The sequence below is a fragment of the Dromaius novaehollandiae genome, chromosome 2 (assembly GCF_036370855.1).
Source record: "Dromaius novaehollandiae isolate bDroNov1 chromosome 2, bDroNov1.hap1, whole genome shotgun sequence".
NCBI classification, from domain to species: domain Eukaryota; kingdom Metazoa; phylum Chordata; class Aves; order Casuariiformes; family Dromaiidae; genus Dromaius; species Dromaius novaehollandiae.
Window position 1 is genome coordinate 146,822,600 of NC_088099.1, and position 21,526 is coordinate 146,844,125.

At 42.6% G+C, this 21,526-nt stretch overlaps 1 protein-coding gene and 1 long non-coding RNA gene across 2 annotated transcripts in view; one reads left to right on the forward strand and one right to left on the reverse strand.

The window, feature by feature from the left end:
* Positions 1-880: 880 nt before the first annotated feature.
* On the reverse strand, positions 881-18,565 carry LOC112983021 (uncharacterized). The gene is made up of 3 exons (XR_003259126.2): positions 18,507-18,565; positions 1,099-1,421; positions 881-999 (listed from the first exon to the last, which is right to left on the reverse strand). It is a non-coding gene; the product is annotated as an uncharacterized LOC112983021 (long non-coding RNA).
* The window catches only part of CDH17 (cadherin 17), a 28,900-nt gene continuing 8,951 nt past the window's right edge, over positions 1,578-21,526 (forward strand). Inside the window, exons 1-13 of the mRNA XM_026099843.2 lie at positions 1,578-1,701; positions 4,347-4,416; positions 7,198-7,296; positions 7,941-8,078; positions 9,688-9,826; positions 10,679-10,837; positions 11,554-11,753; positions 13,435-13,566; positions 14,591-14,741; positions 15,446-15,661; positions 16,920-16,996; positions 18,606-18,797; positions 20,129-20,373. Coding sequence (XP_025955628.1) covers positions 4,360-4,416; positions 7,198-7,296; positions 7,941-8,078; positions 9,688-9,826; positions 10,679-10,837; positions 11,554-11,753; positions 13,435-13,566; positions 14,591-14,741; positions 15,446-15,661; positions 16,920-16,996; positions 18,606-18,797; positions 20,129-20,373 — 1,805 coding nt within the window. The 5' untranslated portion in view covers positions 1,578-1,701; positions 4,347-4,359. The remainder of the gene's footprint in view (positions 1,702-4,346; positions 4,417-7,197; positions 7,297-7,940; positions 8,079-9,687; positions 9,827-10,678; positions 10,838-11,553; positions 11,754-13,434; positions 13,567-14,590; positions 14,742-15,445; positions 15,662-16,919; positions 16,997-18,605; positions 18,798-20,128; positions 20,374-21,526) is intronic.

The window sequence follows — 21,526 nt, forward strand, 5'->3', positions numbered from 1 at the left end:
CTTCCTAAAAATAAGAGTTCTAAACATGGACTTCAGCATTTTAAGGACAAATATCTGACTTGTTTATGTGATTCTGACTTATAATATCATTACTTGAGTTATTCTGCATAATTTTAATGTAAAGGAAGAAAAAAATGAAATTCAGAGTTTGTTTATGTGAATTTGATTGTTACTGCAGTATGAATTCTTGCTGTATTGAAATATATGCTTTGTGCTGAAAATCCTGCTCATTCATGTCCAACTAACACACAATTAATCTCCATGTAAGTCACTTTAAGTCAACATATTTCCAAGAAAGTTCAGTTCCCTCCCCCCATTATATTTATTTTGAAATCATAACAATAAGTCCTAATGCTTTAATGGAAACTCTTGTTTTTGAGCTGTGCTCTAAAGATAACTCTCTGCTAGCAGCAGCTTTTGCGAATGCCCAAATCATGCTGAGTCTGTGAGTAAATGGAGAACAGTCGTGTCTGAAAGCATGCTGAAAGCACAGTCCAGATTTTTTTCCCTGTAGAAACAAATATTGATTTCAAGAGAAAAGTGTGATCTGAACTACAGAAAACTCACCTTTTCCAGAATTGTGTACTTTCCAGCTGTAATCAGTTCAAAACATTTGTTTCTTTGAATGCATAGTCCAGAAAATGCTTAATGCTCTGCACAAAAAACTAAACAATGATCAAGAGTTATACAGCACACACAGGAAATTGAAGCCAGAAGTTGGAACCTGGATGAAAACTAACATTATGGGAGAAGAAAATAAGGCTGTTCAAAACACCTGAAATAAGTATGATATTAAAAAGTGAGGCAGCAGAAAACAAAACATCTCAAGAATTAAGACTTTTAAAAACTTCTCTTTTTTCCACTTATAATTTCCATGGTATTTTATTTATTATTTATTTTACCATAGTCCTTTATAGTCCAGTTGATTTCCATTCCCATTGCTATAGGTGCTATGGCACAGGGACAAGCGGGGATTGGCTCCCTTGAAGGACTGAAAACCTAAACAGACATGAAAGATGAAACATGGGGGAGAGGAGTTATTATAACCATTATGAGATAAGTATCTGCAAACAGGCAGAAAGATTTGCTCAGAATTACCCGATTTAAATTTGTTGCAGAGCTCACAGAAAACTTAAACTTTCTCCATGTCTGCAGACAAGAGTCCACGTCTGATGAATTATTCCTATAAATAGGCTGAGTGCTCCCCATGCACAGATCTGCTGTGAAAAAGTCACTTTAATGTCCAAGTTCTTGTCTTCTGAACGTGAATCATCACTGTGACTAGGAGAGTAGCAAACCTGATCTCCACCAGAAGCCCATGCCTTCTCCTCTCCACCATCTCTCCTACAGAAAGGACAACTTGCTCCCGGGGGCTCCAATCTGTGCATTGCTTGTTCATTTCTTGCAGCCACGCTGAAAAACTAAATTCAGACAGAAAATCCCAAAGGAAATAAGGAGCCATAAATTATCTCAGAACCACACTGCTTCCTTACATGGCTGCTATTTCATACCACACCTAGTCATTAAGGATCAATAATTCTCCATGCTGTTAATGTTTGAGCCACTGAACCTCTAGGGAGAGTCTGAGAAACTATAAACTGTGTGGAGAAGCACAAACGGACACTACCAACCTGCAAAGGTGATTCCTACAGCTAAAAGAAAGAAATATTTTTAGAGCAAAACAAGCTTTTCATGTTACAGGTAAGAGATGATCTGTCATTTGAGTGAAAGATCTTTAAACCCTGAAGCAAAGGGTTTGATGAAGGTTTTTCTGGCAATGTCAGGAACTTTGCTGTCCTTGTAAAATGGATGACTGCTGTGCTAAGGCTAAGTCTGGTTTGTATTTGATTTGGATCAATTTCTTCTGTTTTCTCTTTACTGAGTTTTAACATCTGAAATCAATCATTTAAAGAAAACCAACATTTTTTTTCATGGAATCAAATCCTTTTGGCTGTTACTGATCTTTAACCTCCGGGAATTTTCTTTGTTCTCTGAATGTTTATTATTGAAAGTCACTGTGATATTGTATGTTGGTTATCCTAGAGATTTCCTTTCAGGCAGGGGATCCATAAGGGATTATGAGGGATATAACAATGAAATGAAACTGAGAAAGGAGGGGAAATATGGGTCCTGTCGTCAGCTAGATCTCAGGCTCCTTTCAGTTAAGATGATCCTATTCTAATCCTGAAACTCATCCTGTCTATTATTGAAAACTTTTGCATGAGTCTCAGGGGATCTGAATTTTATACTAGACTCTATATTGGGCGGCAGGGAATAGTGTGTTTTGGGGCTCTGGTCCTTGGCGGTGCTGTGAGATTTCATGAGATTTAGTAGCAGCTTCCAGCCGCTCAACACTTGGCATTGAAAATGCCCAGGATAAAGGTTCAAATGCTGATCAAGCCATTCATCTTCGTCTTACAGGAGGCAAAGCAAATGGTGAGACGTTAGGGAATTATGTTTGCCTTCAGAGGAGAAGAGAACAGTACAGGCATTTATCTTCCAAACCCATAACCTACAAAATGGCTGTATTTCCGCTGCTGTATTTCACCATCAGTTCTGGATGGTGACACTGGACACAGCGCACTAAAACAACCATATGAAGGAGCACATTGTCCTACATTTCCTGTCCCCTACATTAAGGCCAGATGTGTCCCTTTCTTAGACTTTCTCCTTGCCTTAGCAGGCCCGGCTCCCTGTCTTTTCCCTAAACCCAGACTGCTGGACCGCCGATATCCTCTTTCTTGTCCTCTTGGCAGCCCCCAGTACTCCCAGCTCCCTCCTGGCCTTCCAGCAGCAGAGCCAAGGGCAGGGTGGCTGTCCTCGCTGGGCTGCTGGTGCGATGGCAGGGCACACAGTGCAGCCTTACCTGTTACCCCAGTTTAGTAGGGAAGAGATTTTTTTGAGGCTTCTGCCCCATTATTAAATACAGTTGAAGCGAGCCAACATATTCAAAAAGTCCTGGGAGGAGGGGAAAGGGGAGGCTGTCTGACAGAGAGAGGAACTGAACAATGTTTCTTACAGTATCTTACTGAAATATCAGCAATGTTCAGTTCAAACTGGCTTTTCAGGTGGACACATGTAGGGCTTTACCCGTCTGCCTTGTCCCATGTCCCAGCTCCTCCGGCTCCCGGAAGGACAGCAAGGGACTCGCTCAGTAAGGACCGGTGCCCTGCAGCAGAGGGTTACCTTCAGCCTCAGTTACCTCTAGGTTCAATGGACTGCCATTTTGTTTTCTCCCGGTACCCATGCAGCTGGCTTCTATTCATGAAGGAGCCCAGGAATTTTGAAGGGTGTAACTGCAAGAGTAATAAAAACCTGCTCAGAGTGGGATTTGCAAGGAGAAGCCCCATGGCACACAGTAGCAGGAGGGCTGGGGAGAACAGCAGTGTGGGCAACAGTTTCTGTATTTATAGGTCCTGTCTTGTCAGCTGTTGGGGAAAGAAAAGGGGGGAAAAAAAGTATGATGGAAAGCCCAGACACGAAGGCATCTAGAGGGACCTGGCCCTCCACAGGGTTTTCCTCTCCTTGGGAGCCCCCATGGGATGGAGCTGTGGTAGTTAAAGGATACCTATAGGTCCGAGCCGGGTAACAAGGTGCGGCACTGAGGCAGTCGGTGCTGTGCTCCACTCTTTGCAGGAGGAGCCTTGCCCTTTATGTTAACATCAAGAAGCAGAGAGAAAATCAGATTTCATTTTGGAGGAAGCTATTAATTTCCAGGAAATTGTAATAATGATTTTTTTTTTTTTTGGAAGTTGTTCATTTGTGGCTTTGCAGTAGCCACTTTCACTGCTCTGTGTGCTCAGGGTGTTTCTGAAACTCAGGCTACGTGAAGGCAGGTAGCACTTTGAGGACTTGGAAGCCTTGCTTCTGGTAGCCAGGTTTCTGTGAGGGTTGCAGAGACGACCCCCCCACCCCTCCCCTCTGCAAGTTGCACTGAATGGTTGATTTTGTACTTAAAAGACAGGGGTGTCAGGATGGCCTCTATAAGACCTTCAGCTTTTTGTGGTTATAATGTTTCCTGCTAATGTGTCGTTGACTTCGGTAAGGCAGAAATGAAAATAGGGGTTGGGTGACATCAGGCAGCCCAGTAGTGAGGTTATATGGCTTCACGGCTTGTGCCGGTTTTAACCTCTTTTTGTCAGCTCTCACGGGAGCCTCACGGGAGCCCCTGCTGCTGCGGGGCCAGAGCCTGCTCCAGCTGTCCCAGCGAAGCTCTGGTCCCTTCAGGCTTCGCTCCTTGACTGCTCCTTCCCTCAAGCTTCGGAGAAGTTCAGCTATAGCCTTTACGCTCAAATAGAGTGGGTCAGCCCTACCGAGTTAAAGTGTCTGTTGCCTCTTCTTTGCAGGAGCTGAAGCAAAATGTCTTTCAGTATGTTCAGACTGTGTGGATTTCAAATTCTGCTTGTCATTCACTTGGTGAGTTACAGCTTTTCTTTCATTTTTCTGGGAGCAAATGGCAAAAGTTGCATGTGAGCCTCCAAGCTATAACCCACACAAGGCATCTCAGGTCTGAAAGCCAGACTGGCAGCAGGCTCCAGGCAGAGCAGGGGGACTGGATGTGGAAGTACGTCCCCAGTGCATGTGCCCACATGGTCAGAAGTTTAGAAGTTATGTCAATCTTTAGGAAAAAAGCTTAAAAAAATGGAAGAAACCAACTATCTGTTTTGTGTCTTGTGGTTCCTCCTTAGATACTACTTTTTCCAATAAATTCATTTCATGCTAGTAAAAAGTTGAAAGTACTGCAACAAATCATCAAACAATGAAGACATTTTTATCTTCCTAGAGCTGAGTTCTGTATTATAATCCATACATGTGCTGATAAATTATATTCTATGATAATGTATTCTATAAGGTATAGTGGTATATGATTTAAATCATGCTTATTACTTATTTATCTTCATTTTCTATGTGAATACATTTTCAGGGTTTTTCTGGAGCTGAAATGTATTAGTTATGTCATTTATGGATCTGATCTATTAAATTAAGTAGATTTACTGATATTTGCTAAGGTTACAGAGACGGCTCCTACTTTACATTTGAAATTAAAAGGAAAGCTAAAAGAAGAGTATTGAAATTGAAAGCTAATAAAAAATCCCTCAAAATATGGAGACCCACGAGTGGGGTTTGTGTGCAGTAGTGAGCACCTAGTTGTTGCTTCCCATTTCAAAAATTTGCTGACCACAGCAGCGCCAGTTCCCGGGAAGTCACTCCATAGCCATTACAGCCAGCTTCAGAAGAGCTGTCAGCCGGATATGGCCCAAGGAGAAAACCTTATTTCCCCTTCAGGCCCCTGAGTCATGATTCATACTGTAGACATACATTTGGAAATATTTGTGGTCCATATAAAGTAATTTTAATTGACAGGAAGAGATAACTCTTACTTGCTTCGCAGGCTGCACTTTGAACCCGCTGGGTTTTATAGTGTCAGCCTTTGTGCTTTCACGGGCTGGCAACATGCCCTGTAAAACATGGCAGAGCAAGAGCTCCCCACCAAATGTTCCTGGGAAAAATCCCTAAGTTCCAGGTTGTGCCCACCGGCGTGTCATGGAAACAGCGATAATGGGTCAGATCCAGGGTCCTGCTAACCTGGTGTCTTGTCCCTGGCAGAGGCCAGTGGTGAGTGGTTAGGGAAAAAGTAGAGTGTAGCCATAAAGTACACTTTCCTAGTATGCCCACCTATTACATGGCTTTTTAAAATATGTTTCTGGTGTCATTAGTGTTCCCTTAGCATCCTTCCCCTCCCACAGCTCTTTCCCTAATTCTCACAATATCATAGTTTTCCTGTTTGCAAAAAAGTTGCAAACCCTTGTAAGAGAGGAGGGCAAAATCTCTGCGTATTAGTAAGCAGGATCCAGCATTATTCAAATGCAACTTGTGACATGCACACAGCAGTGCTTTAGGGTAAATTACGCTGAACTTAGCCATGCTTTCATCATAGTCTGAATTAAGTTTTCCCTTGGTAATATATAAGCTGTGCCTTTCTGCAAGAGGCCAAACAGCTGTCCCACAAGGAATAGGATCAAATTCAGGGAAAAAGTCATGCGGCAGAGAACATGCACTGGATAATATCACCACAACAGCACTCCAAATTCGTATACCAGAATAAGGTCATTTTCCCTCTGGAGGAATGGGTCTCGGCGGGGAGTTTCACCTGCTCAGCCAAACGACAGAGCCCAGATTCTGGTTTGCAGCTCCTCAGCATTGGCAAGGCCTCAGCAACAGGGAGAGAAGAGCAGGAGTTTAAGGGGGTTTGTTTTTGCCCTTTAAGAAGCAGGAATATTATCTGAATCACAGGCTGAATTGTCTTGTATGCAAAAGCTGCTCTAAGAGACTGATTCTGGTTTTGCGATTTTTGATTTGCAGCTCTGAAGTGTTAGTGCAGAAAGGGCATTAGAGTGTGCCCAGATGCCTTCAAGAACGAGGGACGGTGTTGTTCCTAAAACTCACGAAAATTTTGCCAGAAAAACCACCATATGAACCGAATGCCAGCCATTAGGAAAAAAAACAGAGGCTGTTTTACATGTCATTTTTGCCATGAAGCCAGAGATCAGCAGGACGTCTTTTCTTGGGCTCTTGTTTACACTAAGCAGCAGCTGATGTGAAGGGGCAGGGCCTGAACGCCTTGCTCGGGTGGCCAGAGCCACTGAGGGTAGTGGGGTAGTGGGCCTAGGGACATCCACTTTTTCCCTCACAAAATAGTGCATGGCCACGTTTGGATTTGCTGAGGAGATTGCAAGGGGTGCAGGCTCAATTTCTCCCCTTCCCCAGGTCACTCTGTGGGGTGTTGGGTCTCCTGCCACACTCGTGGCCACAGCATTGTGCAGCTCCTAGACGGGACGTGGCTGGTCCTACTGGGGACACAGGTGGTGATTCAGAAATGCTTTTATGGGTTTCCTCTTGCTCTCAGTCTACCCTCAGCTCTTTGGTACATGTGTTTGCTCCTGAAGGCAGACAAAGCCGCATTAAATTATGTAGTGGTTTAGAAAAGGGCAGGACCTAAATGTTTCTTTTGAAATCAAATTAAGATGGACGTGTATTAAAGAGCCAGGAGAGGCTCAGTGTAGGCCAGCAAGTATCTCTTACATTAAGGTACACCAAAATAATCTTTAATAGCCTCTGTGAAGGAGGGTTGCTGTTCATGTGTGATGACACTAGACAGTCCTCAGCCGATTTCCTCCACTGCTGTCTCTCTCATAGGCTATGTGCCAGAATTTTGGGAACCTGCATCTAACTGGACCTCTGAAGGACATGAATTTCTCTGTTCCAGAAGGATCTGGAGTGCGCCTCATATACCAGGTAATCAGTGTCTCTTGGTATCCACGCAGATCAAAAATCCCATACTTTTCGCATATTCATCTCATAGACAGTGTTGCCATCCTTGTCGGTGGGACAGTCTCCAGAGATGATCTGAAATGAACTTTGACTTTCATTATCTGAGAATTCAAGTGTCTTCATGCAAAAGAACAAAGACATCCCCTTCTCAAATACATTTTAAGAGGATATCCTGCAGCAGCGGTTACCACATTCAGCAATCCTAGAGCATGGGCTTCCATGTAACTTGTGTCACCATTTTCCTTAGGCTCTGAGGTTCTTTTCCCCAAACCATAACCACATAAGGGCAGATCCAGCTCCCAGGCGAATGGAGGATGTGTGTCATTATTTTCCATTCCAGTGCTCAGACAAACCCCTGTCTTAGGCAGACATTTCCTTTGGAAGAAAAACCACAGCTCAGATTTCCTGCAGCATTCAGGAAATAAAGTGAAAACTCCTCTGTTGAGGATCAGAAAAGGGCAGCTTTGTTTGAGCGGACTCTTAGAATATCATTACTCCAGCCAAACACACTGCTGGCAATAGATTTTAAAAGACACAAAAGCATTAAATTCTTTAAATTATTCTTGAAAAAGGCATTGATTTTTCTTCTGATTTTTCCCCCACTCTAGTTCACAGCTGAGCCACCTGCTGTGAGTTTCAGAGCGACTGGTGAAAAAGACGGACTACTCGACATCGTGCCGAAGACGGGAGTCCTGTACCTCAATGGGTCTCTAGACTGGGAGACCAAAACAAAGTACAGCCTGCAGGTGAAAACTCAGTAAAAAACAAGAAGGGAGGGTTATTCATGTATACCCATTTTTTTGGTAAAACTTGAAAATAGTGGAAAACTGTGCTGACATTTCATACTGTTTCTTACCTCTCTGTTTACAGCCACCTTTTCCATTTCTAATAATGAGTTTTGTTCAAAGATGCATGATTTTACAGTCCTGGAGGACTTTGCTGTTAACCTAATGATGGCTGTGGACTGTGAGCAGTTAGAACAAGAGAGTGCTCTTTAGCACAGGAAGGTTATATTGAGAACAAAATTTACCCTGATCCGAAAACCAATTCTATAATTGGATATAAGGAGAATACTTAATTGGAAGTGAAATGACTGATTTGGCACCATGAATGAGACCTGCTTGGCATCACTGAAGACTGGTGGGGTGAACCCTGTGGTTGGAATGTGAAAAGAAACGATTATTATCTATTTAGGAAGATTATAATCTTCCTAATTTAATGACAAATGATGTGACTAAATGACATTTAGACACAGAGACACACATCTAACCTCTGGCAGAAAACTGTCTGGCAGACACTAGAGGCTATTAGAGGAAAGATCACTCTGTGCCTGTCCTGTTATTATATTCTTTTCATAAGCATCTCATTGGGAGCTCTGCTGGGAGTGGGATGGTGAGCAGGAGATCTCCTTGTCACATTCAGTACAGCCTTGTGCGCTCATTCTGTGTCAGAACTGGCACTGCCTTTTTCTGAAACACTACCAGCTGAGAAGAAAATGACCATGAAAGGGTCAGCATCTGAAAAGACAAAGTACATGATGATGTTTTAGCTAGCCTTAGCTATCTTACTAAAGAACAAGATGCCTAGCACTTCAAGCTTAATTATTCCATGTTCTCAGCTCTAACGCACCCTTGGATTGGTAATATTATAGAGTACAAATTTTCTAACCCCAGAAGTTATTAACCCAAAACTTAGAAATCCTTTACAGATAAGAAGAAGTGATGACGGAACTAAAAAATGATGCTTGCTTAGGAAAGAACAATCATGATTTGATCTATTATGTGCAAACAAAATAAAGTCTGACAGACATAGTATATACTTATAGAGCATAGTATGTTCTCTAAAAATCACACAAGGCTGAAAAATGAGAAGTCACCTTGTTTGGAACAAAAATGTAATCAGAACTAAGAATTAAATGTTCCTAACAAACTGTTGGATCAGCTTATTTTTGTAGCTGATATTTACAATAGCACACTCAAGTCCTCTGTATCATGTTGGGTTTTCTGCTTGTTCTTTGGAAAGTATCTATTTCTATTTAAAGAAAAGCATGAGGTCTAATTGTGCAAGAGTCCAAGTAGTCTGCTGAGACTGGAGGTCAGAAATTGCTTTCTGAAAAATATCAGCCAAAGCAGGGGCAGATTATTCTGTATTGTTGGCATTATATACTGTGATGAGCCATTGTCAGTGAACTACTGTGGTGGATATGTCCCTGTGAATGGAGCCATGCAGCGATGGCCCTCTCCAGATTTGCATCACAGTAAGAATGACTTGACATTTGCCATCCTGATTGATTTAGATCCTTTAAACTCAAATTTGAAAATGTTTCTTTGTTTTTTCTTCTTTTTCCAAATCAAGGTGGAAAGCCTGGATGAAGAGGGACAGAGAGTGAAGGGTCCATACACTATTATAGTATTTGTTGAGGATATCAATGACAACCCACCAGAATTTGATCAGCTGAAGTACACTGGAGTAGTTAGGCAGAACTCCCGTCCAGGTAATTTTCATAATAATTAAGTATTATAGTTAATAAGAAGTGAAATAAAATGCCAGTGTAGCTATGCTGTATGAGTTTACTGTGACTAATGCTTCTCAGAATCAGACAGTCTTAGATTTTGGGCTGCAGTAATCCTGTCCAGAAAAGCAGTACAAGATCCACATGCTGGAAATGAAGCAAAGAACTTGGCCAAATATGATCACTGTGGCCATGGAATCGAGAAGAAACTTTCACTAAAGAATGAGCATGTAAGGCTCCATGGTGCAAGAAAACCACTCTGTAATATTTCAGTACATTCTTCAACTTCGTCCAAGTCAAAAAGGTTTTGAATGTTGCACGGATCAACAAAAGGCAAAAATTCGTTTACGTTGCCATGGATCTCTGTTTTTTTCCATTATCTTTTACTGTGCCATGGCAGTGTATGACTGTATGATTGTTCCTTTAATCACAACCGTGTCACAATTGCAAGGCACTTTTCTGAAGGTGCTTTTGGTTGAACTAATTTGTATAAGGACTACAAAGTGGCCTAAAGCAATGAGAAATACCGGTGGAATGCAGTCCTGGTACAGGCCCTCTCTGGCTGGTAGATAGCTCTCTGGGTTAGTTCTGTCACCTCTGCACCTGCTGGTCTTTGTGCCTAGTGAGACCCTACTGGGCAGGGCCAGCGGAAGGGTGACCTGCAAGATGGTACACAGGCAACGTAACCTCCATGCACAAGCATGGCTTGCCATGAGTACTGTGTTGTGGAAAATCAGCAGCTCTCCGTGAGCTGCCTTCCCTGCTCTGCTCAAATGGTCTTCATGTTGAGGTTTCAGTCTCTTCTCATCACAGCCCCTTCTCTAATCCGAACAGGCAAGCCCTTCATGTATGTCCATGCCACTGACCGTGATGATCCTTCAACTCCCCATGCACAACTGACTTACAGCATTCTCCACCATTTTCCCAACCCTTATTCGCAAATGCTTTTCCAGATCAATAATGTAACTGGAGCAATCTCGCCAAGTATGACAGGTATGTAAAACGATCTTATTTGTTTGTCAAAAAGCAAGCACGAATTCCTGGGTGTATACAGGAACATGGAGACAACAGTTCTGATGTCAAATTCTGAATAAAGGTAGTCTGTGGGACACGCTCTACTGCGACCCTGATTTTGAGCAGTTTGTTCATGTTTCCAACCAAATTCAAGAGAAGTTAGCAGAGCTGGACATCGGGATCTGAAAGTACAATGATAAGTGATGTAGATTCTCTTGCCCTCTGGAATATGCAGCCAGATCTTAGGGTTAATTCTGTTCCTTGAAATCAAGAAAACCAAAAACAGTAGAATGAAAAATGTGGAGAAAATGGGGCCAGCCACGTGATCTTACCTAAACTGTGATGATGTAAATAAGCAGGTTCTTCTGCTGAGCTGAGCAAGTGCTTAAAGAAAAGAATGAGAGATGTTCAATGATGCCTCTGCATGACAAAAGAGACTGCAGCACAGAGATCTCCTGAGGTTAGCCAGGGCCAGTGGAGTGGCTATGTCCACATGATGCAGTGCTGCATCATTCAAAGAAGCCAGAGAAAACAGCTTGCTGAGATTTGGCACAGAGGTCCATCTAAGGAGTGAGCCTGGAGCAGATGCAGAAGCAAGGTGCATGTATGAGGCAATGGGTCAGATGAGTCTGTAGGTGAACAGTCTCCACAACCTCTGCTTCATTTCACTTACGGCTCTTTGTTCTGTTCTCTAGGCTCTTATTACTTAGATCCCCAAAAGCAGGACACCTTCACCCTTGTGGTCACTGTGAAGGACATGGCAGGGCTGACAATGAATGCTTTCACCAGTAGTGCTGATGTGATCATCACCGTGAAGGAGAGTCTGTGGAAGGCACCCCCCACCATCCACATCCAAGAGAACTCCACCCGGGACCACCCTGTCAACATCAGCCAGGTAGGGCCTGGAGCTGCAACAGTGATGGCCGGCAGCTCGGCTGTGCTCCCGGTGCGCCTCCTGAGCGCCACTGAATCATCTTCTCCCAATGAATGGTGAAGATGTGCCCACCGCCTCAACAGCAAGCTCTGCAGAAGCTCTGCCCAGCCTGGATCTGAGTAAAAAGGGACTTTGGCACCTCTGAATTCTGTTCCATGTGGCATCCTTTGGAAATGATCATTAGTGCAGGTCTCATTAACCCATCTTTAGTACGAAAGTAATGGTTCGAATGTGACTGAGATACAGCCTAAGTCAATATAAATATCGGACTGACTAGGTGCTGCCTTTCAGGTTAGAGAGGCTTTTAGCATTGTCCACATGTGAGAAAATGACATGAACACAGGAAACCTTTGGACGATTTTATTACAGTCTAATGACTGGAAGACAAAAAGTGCTTTTCAAGGCTGTTTGGCACAATATGAAAGATAAAGGCGAGGACACATCAAATGAATTAGTTTAGCGGTTTAAGCAGAGCTTTACGATGTACTAGCCTGGAGGAAAAGTTCAGGAGGACAGTCGTAGGTGATACTTCCTGGGACAGTAAATGTGTGGCCTGATTTCCTCGTCTGAGGACACGCCCTCGTGTAGGTGTCCCAGAGGGAGGAAAGCCACGGGCAGCTTCTGTCGAGAGGCGTGCTGCTGCCTGGGAGGACGAGCAGCCTCTCCTGTTACACGCGGAGCAATTTTGTGCCTCTGCAGATGTGCTGCGGTTCTCTCTTGCTGGGTTTCTCAGCAGTCCCAGTCTCGCTCTAGCACCAAAGGCTTTGGATGAATCAAGAGCTAACTTCTTTAAGGTCATTTTGAGGTTACCTTCTTCCATCTACGAAAGAGGCTGGAAGAGGACCAGCTACGCTGAAACCCTGGTGTGATCAGTTCCCTGCATTCGGGGACATCTGCTGTGACCAGCTTTGTGTGATACTGTACACCTGCTATATTAAAAGGAGCTAAATGCCCTACTTCAGTTTCCTGCATTCCCGTAATATTTTTTACCACTGACATTTCACAGTGCAAATGCAAAATATTTTGCCTATAATTGCACAGTAAAAGTGATATATACAGCAGTAAATATTGAAACATCCTTTCAGAAATATTTGACTTCATATTTGCTGCATTTCTTTTAAAATCTAAAGACCCCCACTAAAGGTCCTTTGTCTCAGACTTTGATGAATGTAAATAGCATGCACACACATATGTGCAGATAGGTACCAGATATTTGCTTTGTTATTCCACTTCTGTGAGCTAGCTAAACCAAAGACGAGGCAGGAAGAGATGGCTTAAGAAGGTGGATTAAATTAGTGACAAGACTTTCAAATAGGAATAGTTCTTCCCTCTCCCGTATCACCTTTTATCTGCACACCACAAAACTCTTTCATACAAAGTAAGTGTCAGGGCTTATCTTAGACAGCTGAATAAATGGAGGTAAAAGGGCTGTGCTACAACAGTTTGGTGAGCAGATGTGGATTATTAGTCTGGTTTTCTGAGGCCTGCTCCCAGCATTGCCAAACCATTAATTTTCTCATTTATGACTTAAAGAGAAGCTAACAGGAAAGCCATCTTTTCTGTTTGTGGCCCACAAATGATTCTTGCTAAATCTCAGTCTACAATTCTGACTTACTATTTTGACTTATTTTTGTGTTTTTAGGTGCACTCAAATGAACCGGATGCAATTTATGAGCTTTTTGTAAAAGAACAGCTTCCCAGGCTCCCATTTTCTGTCAATCAGAATGGAGTTATTTATGTGACTGAGCCACTGGACAGGGAAAAAAAGGATACTGTAAGTAAACACATAAAACCTAATTGATGGGAGAGACCATAGCAGGAAGCTTATTACTAGTATGTGAGTAAATACAAGCAAGCTAGAGAGGACAGAGGAAAAAAGGAAAGAAAAGCTTGATTTCTTGTCATTTCTGTATGGAAAAGAATGGCTAAATAGATATGAAAGCATATTCATCAACTACACTGTAAACAGTCTTTAGCTTGCTACTTACCAACACTTCTCTGCGGTCTGTTAGCAATCACTCCCCACCACATATGTGGAGCACAACGCGGAGCTCGCCGTGACAGAGCTAAACGTATTTGAGCTGTGGCATAGGCGAAAGCAGGAGCTTTGGACATTTCAAATCCTCCTAATCTACTCCAGCACATAGATCACAGCGATCTCTCCACAACAGAAACAACAAACAACTGTAAAAATTGGACTTGCTCTCAAGAAAGTCGAGAGCTCACCCGGCACTGCAACTGAGTCCCAGGCGCTTTCTCTCTGCCTCTCAGTACGTTCCTACAGGTCACTCCACCAAGAGCACCTGCGACCTTCCTGTGCCAGGCTAAGCTGTAACCACGTGCACACATGTGCATTTTGCTAACTAAAGGAGTTTAAGTTGCAGTCGTGACTGCAAAGTTACTCCAGAGTTCCCCGTCTGGGGTCTTTCAGACAGAAAACCGTCTGTCCCTTCTTGCTCTTGGAGGAAATTTGGGCACAGAGATGCCAAGGACCAGCTATGCTGGAGGAACCCCATCTTCATATGTGACAGATTTGTTTATGAAATGACAAAAATAAGATACTCCTGCCTTTCTTGGGGTTTTGCAAGACTAAGTTCACAGGACAGTGAAGTATTCGGGCCTTTTCAATTCTTCAGAGAATCCAGATCACAAACAGTAAGGTGTCATGGAAGACCTCTAAAGTAAACAGTGTGAAAGGATATTTTGTTTTATGGGAGGCTTCCATAGTTATCCATTTAAATGTAAAATACTGTCATTCTGGAAAATCAACACATCTAATAGCAATGTTCTCATTGCAGTATTTGTTCTTTGTGATCGCGAAAGACAAAGAGGGAGAACTAGTGGACAAGCCTCTGCAGATATCTGTTATTGTGGAAGACATAAATGACAATCCTCCTGTGTGCCAGAAGGCTCTCACTGTCCTTGAAGTCCAAGAGAATGAAGATGCAGGTAAGAAAACAGGCTCTACTCTTTTATGTACATCATTTTGGTCTCATTATTGTTTTGAATTGGTTGCAAAAGAAGCTAAAAATTCTGATCCCAAATAGTAACATGTAGCTCTCCTGGAGGAAAGTTTTCTAGTGCAAATAGCCCCATTGTTTTCACTTTGGTAATTCATGTGAAAAGGATTTCAACAACCTAAGAGTGACAGACCCTAAACCAGTATTTAAAAAATACTATTTCATTTAAAATATAAAATTGCTCTGTACCACAACCAGAGTTTTGTACAAGTGTTAGAATGTACAAAGAAAAATAGCCCTCTATTCTCAGTGGAAAAAATATTGTTCTGAATAGCATAAGCCCATTTTCCCAAATCCAGGTGCTCCTCCAGAATAATTCCTTTTGACTTCACTAGACCATTACCGAAATCTGTCCCTGAGTGCTCAAGCCTAAAGTGGTCTGCTGTGATCACTTCTGGTCAAAACACATAGCACTGTCATTTGGACTGCCCAAGCCCAAAACGGTTGGCTGGGATGCTAGGGGAAAAACTCCAAAAAGTTAAATGGCTGTGTCCATTATAATGTTTGCCACACATTTGTATTTTTATTGCGACTCCACTGTTTGTATTGGTATCACTGTCATCAGTGTGTGCCTCTGTGGGGAGATAGGACTACTGCGTTATCTGAGTGACTCCAATCTTTCCTTGGCTGCAGGAAATTATATTGGAACCGTGTCTGCTACGGACATGGATCAGAAAGACACCCTGAATTCACGTCTGCAGTTCAAAATTGAGAGTCAGGTTCCTGCAGTTCCTGCAAATGATCTGTTCTTTATTCAGCAAGACACTGGGATATTGCAGTTAATTAGCCGTTCGTTAAACAAGCGTATTGCTTCCAGCTATTCCTTGAAGGTGTTGGTGACAGATGCAGGTATGTAAAGCCTGTTATACATTGGAAAAATTTTGTTCACCCTGGCATCTCCAGTGTTCAGTGTTCAAGGGATTACAGACATCCTAAAGGATGCATTAAAGGGAGTAGCAGCACTGACAATTGTTTTTCTCTGGAATTGTACTTTCTTGTTCTAGAAATGCGGAGAGGTTAATATTGATTCATAATTTAAGAATGGAAAGCTACAAGCTCTAGGGCAAAGCATGGATAAAGTGGGTGGGCACTTTACTAACAAACACTCTTCAGTAAGAGATTTCCTTCCATAGGGAAAAATGAAGCGATCATATGATTTAGGGTTTATATACTGTTTCCCCCCGCCCCCAGATTAAAAGGGCTCATGAAAAAAAAAGGAGAAATTAAATGCAGCTGCCCAGAGAATCCAGATAATGTATTTTAAGAGATTAAGAACTGAAACTCATCTTCAAAAATAACCATCCCCATCATGCAAGATCCCTTATGGTTCACTGAATGGAAAGGGAATGAAACTCCATACTAAAGTTTAAAGCTTTATACTGGAATTCTTATAGTTAGGCAAAACCTACACATTGGGAGGAACTAGCATATAAATAATGGAGTGACATGTCTCTTAATAAAATAGCATCACTTAAACAGATGATATGAAAACTTTTGAGGGGGAGAAAAAGCTGATTTGTTTTGGATGCTTATTTGGATTTCATCCAAACAGTTTTGTTTAGGATATTTCCTAAGTTTCAGTTCATGAAGCACATGTGGAAAATACTAAAATCCAGCTATATCTGATCAGACAGAGCATGTTTGCAGATCCCTTCCCTGTAGGCACCCCTGCTCAAGAAACACTGTTAGATTTATATGGATCTTAGGTTCAAGTCCTACTGTAACAAAAAAGAGAGTGTTGTCTGATGGTTCACCAAGAGGAGAAGATTTTGGGGGTTACTTTTTGACACACAAAAGTCATAGTGAGAGAGCAAAGACAATTCATAGGTGTCCTCTCCCTAGTAAAAAGGTATGGTAAAAAACAAGGGGGAAATGAAAAGAAACAGGGTGGGTAATATCGAGGGAACTGGGAAAATGAACAGGAAGAGAAATAGTGAGTTTCTCACTGACTACAAAATATTGGAGCTCCTGTCCTTCTTACGACAGCAGGGCTTTGCTTGGATCAGGTGATTTGGCAATGCTCACTACACTGTGAACCCTTCTGGAGCAAAGTTGTTTTTTCTGTAGGAGGCTTGCTCTGATATTGTTTTGTTCTCTTTCTGTGCAGTATTCCAAACAATCTGTGATGTGCAAATACATGTCATTGACATCAATGATCAGATTCCCATCTTTGAAAAATCAGATGTGAGTATTTTAATGTCCCTAGCAAACTTTCACTAAACCTTTGAGTCTATATTCAATATCTCCTGAAGTTAATGGGAATCCATCTATTAACAAGAACAGGTAACAAAGCAGTCCACTGGTGAAAATAAAGGCAAGATGTTTCCACAACACCTACTTATAAGGTCTACCTTGTCAGTAAACAGTGGGACAAACTCATAGCTAATTCTGAAGTATAAGCTAATTTGCTCAGTGGAAAAATATGTGTAAAGAAAGAAATGGCTCTATTAAAGCAGTTTATTCCAGAAATGTAAGTTCTGGAAGGGAAGGGGGAAAAAAAAGGCTTTACAATTGATTAAAATGTCTCAACAGGAAAAAAAACTGACGTAGGTTCTCCCAAAGTTCCCTTCCAAACACAGTATTAATATATCCAAAAAACAGAAGGTGAAATGTGCTTTTAGTTGAATGGAAATCGAATGGGCTATTTTCTTTAAACAAAAACAGTGACCCGTTGATCCATGCCCAAATGCATGCCTGCTGACCCTTGCTTCAGGCTAGAGTTTCAGGCTCTTGCCTCTTTGCTGGAGCTGCTGAAGCCTAGCAGAGAGACCTGCAGACCTACAGTGATTCCCATTACTTGGCCTAAGTCTCACTTCAGACACTGCAGTGGGTATAGTGGGTCCCAAAGATTTCCACATTGCCTGAGGAAGCTATGAGTAGGCTCCCGCTCCAGATGCAGTCACTTCTACTGGGTCACTTCTACTAGGTGTCTAAGCTCTCACATACTTTAGCCAATGCCAGCAGTGGGGCTGGGAGATCAAATGTCCTGCCAGTCAAATGTAAGTGTCCTCTCTTGGGGTCCTCTCTTGGGGAAGCTGAATTGTTTTTTGAGCTTGGCTGACTGCATTGATCAGCTCTCTGTTGACTCTAACTTCGACATGTGCAGACTGTCAGCCCATGCAGCAGGCTGTTGACCTTCTCACCAGTAGGTCTCAATCCAGGACATGATCTCAAAACCAATCTGCTTGGTCAGGGCACACATCAATGCAATAAATGAAGCTGGGCCACTAGAATGACAACGGCTTATGGTGCTTGGAGAATTAAATATTCAACAGTCTCAGTGGCTAGGGCTTTCAACAGGGACAGAAGAGACCTAAGTGCTGTCCCTACTGCTGTGAACATTTAAATCTTGTATGTAAATGGAGAGGTTTCATTAGAAGAGGTAAAAGCTGTTCCAGCATGCCTGGTATTGCAGCTATACTAGTAGCTTGACCTTGCAGAGATCCCTTCACCTTTGCTAAATGGAGAGCTGATAACCAGCAAGCTGTCTGGAAAAGGGGATATAGCAGTTTGCAGAGACTGTAGTGCCCAGCTTGCAGCCCTGTATTTCCCTGGGCAGCAAGGTACCTCAGCTTTCCTGCTATCAGGCACTTCACTAATGCTTCTGTACATGTCTCCTTAACCTAGTTACATCTCTGCTGTGAAACGGAGCCAATGCTTCCCTACCTCACAGGACTGCTGTGGGTTGAATTACCTTAGTACTTGTGGGTCAGGAGCCTGTTGTAGTGCTGAAGTTCTTATCCTCAGATGGTGCTCAGTGCATCCTGTTTCAATGATCTCTCTCTCTCCTCAGTATCAGAATGTGACTGTTGCAGAAGATCTCCCGGTAGGAACAGTGATATTAGAAATTCAAGCTACTGATGCAGATGAGCCTCTCACAGGGAGTTCTTACATCGTTTACGAGGTTAAGGAAGGAGATCCGAACAAAACGTTCATCATAGAGACAGACCCTGAAACAAACCGAGGATTCATCAAGATTAACAAGGTGAAGAGATGGGTTTATTCTTTTCATTTCTATTCTTTCATTTCATTTCATTTGTCATATACAGTAGTTATACTGGTGACCATTTCCAGACAGACAGGTGGATTGGTGGTCTGTGAGACCACCCCTAAGCTGCGTGCAGATTGCAGAAGGCCCCACACTCAGGCCCATGTGCTGTGTCTGTGCTACGCCCAGGCACACCTGTCCTCCTGCCTTCCCCATCAGCTATTTGCCCTCTGCCAGCTCTGCTGCTGTCCTGTGGTCTGGGAGCCAGCTGATGAAGTAGAATCTTTACACATTATGGAAAAAATTGCATTATTTGAATGATTTTGCAGCAGAAAACAGAAAGCCAGCTAAGCACTGCCATGTCCTGTAGTCACAGTGAGGAACAGTCACAGTGCAGGTCCTCCTCCTTGATGGTGCTCTGGGCCCTTGGTGGCTTTTGCAATGGGAGGTACAGGTGCCTGGCTTGTCTCCACATCAGAACAAAAAGGGAATTTGTTCCTCTTGAGGCAAACATTAATGGAGATAAAGCCAAGGTCAGTGTGCTGCAGCGGATGACCACATTCTGACCGATATAATGAGAAATATGAGGAACATTTTCTATTGCATCCATGCATTTCAACACCAGAGGTGTTCTCCCTTTGAAATTAACCTTCTCAAAGGCACTTGTAATTATGAGCTCAGAAAAATTATCATTCATTTTCCATGTAATGACATACTGTTTGTGTGGAGTTCACCTGCAGCCAGCCAGGCCAAGGGCAGGCTGACAGATGTGCTGAACCTCAAAGTAATTTTTTCCCGAGGAGGCAATTGTGAGAAACTCCATGGTGTTTTCCAGCCTCACATGATTTTTGTCAACCAGAAGTCATCCAAGGCCTTCTTGTACAGAATTATAAATACTATTGCTGTAAACAGGATATACATATTAAACTTGGTCAGGTAGCTGGCAGCATTATTTGGAAATGCAGTTGCTGAGGGAGCCTCTGAATGGGCATATAATTTCCTTTAAATTCATTTTCCCAGTGTCATTTTGCTCTTGGCAGGTGACCCTTGTTTCATCTAAATTTGAGCTACAATATCTTCCTTGGGAAGGGGAGGATTTTGTCATTGTGTCTTTTGTCTTCCTGTGGAGGGAAGGGCAGGGGGAACTCTCTTTTTTAGCTCAGCAGAAGCACAGAGGGCACTCTGACATTGCGCATCGAGCCCCACCATGGGTCAGAGTGTGTTAAAGATGCTGAAATGAGAAGCTCCTCTGTCTGTCTGTCTGTCTAGGATTTGCTAAAACAAACAGTGGGACAGCTCTTTAAAGCACATTTTTCTATTTTATCCAGGCTCTCGATTTTGAAACAGCTCAAGTGTACAACCTGGTGATCCATGCCACAAACCCTGAACCTCTGGTGCCAGGAGTGCAGTATAACTCAAGCTCCATTACGGTCTTCAAAGTTTTTCTAACAAATGTGGATGAACCACCCGTTTTCAGCAGAGAAGCTTACACAGCAGAAGCATTTGAAAATATTCCTGTCAATACCCTGGTCATGACGGTGGAAGCCTATGATCCTGAGGGGGATACTGTACGGTAAAAAAAAATGACTGTGATTTATTGATTTTATTCAGGATTTAGTGGGGTTGTCATTATGAGTGTTAGTCAAGGCCTCACTCTGTGGATATCCAGTTAAAGTCTCAAGATGAAATAGGGCTTAGAAAATTTTTATAATAGAGGGACAAAGAAAACATACCCAATATTTGGCATACAGGAAAAGAAAAGACATTTTTACAGAGTTGCCTATTTCTCAGCTAATAGTACAAAGTGGTAGGTGTAGTTTCAGTGGTGGCCTGGGACCTACTTGAAGTAAACTGCTGGGAAGTGCTTTCCCAAACTTCTTTATATATTGTAATAAGCATCAGCTAGTGGGTCCCTTGAAGCAAGAAACTAAAAGTCAAAAAAGGCCAGTGTATATATCTCCAGCAAAAGGGTAGAGCAGGTTTGAGAATAACAAAGTTTCCAAATCCAAATACCTTTAACAGTGAATGAGGTATGTACAGAATACTCCTAGGAATCAGTAGGACCATGGCTGCTTTTCATATTACTCAGGTAACAGCACAGGGTTTTGCATCCAGCAGAACACACAACTTAGAAAGAAGCTCAAGTCTATATTTGATAATTCATTCATTTTCTTTTAAACTAAGTCTTCTCTACGTAACTGTCAAAGACTAAAGGCCTGCTTCCAGTATGGATGCCAAGATACACTGGCAAGTCCACTCATATGATTGTGAGTGGGATGCCAGAAGTCTCAAGCTGGTGCATCCAGGTGGCTCAGTGCTGCGTCTTATGGTCAAATCACCTCGAGACTCTGCCAGGTCATGGTCTGTGCAGCATGCTCTGCTGCATGGTGTACATGTACCTTCTTTGTTAGTGACAGATAGACAAATTGTTTGTGGTTCTTGCTGCATGATTCCCAGCTAGAATGCTGAAAAGGTCAATCAAAACCATATTAAACAATCCTTGAAATTTAACTAAACTTCAGCAAAACATCAAGCAGTTAATGGAGTTGCAGGGTCTGATTCTTAGGCCTCCTGTGGAGTTCTGTTCCCAAGGGGAGGTCATCTGGCTCTTTACTTTTCCCTAAATTTTGGGAACTTAGCATGTTTGGCCTTCTGTCAAGCTGGTTTGAAAGTGAGCCACATAGTCCATAAGCTCTGGGGAATGATGACAGAAACAGCTGACAGGA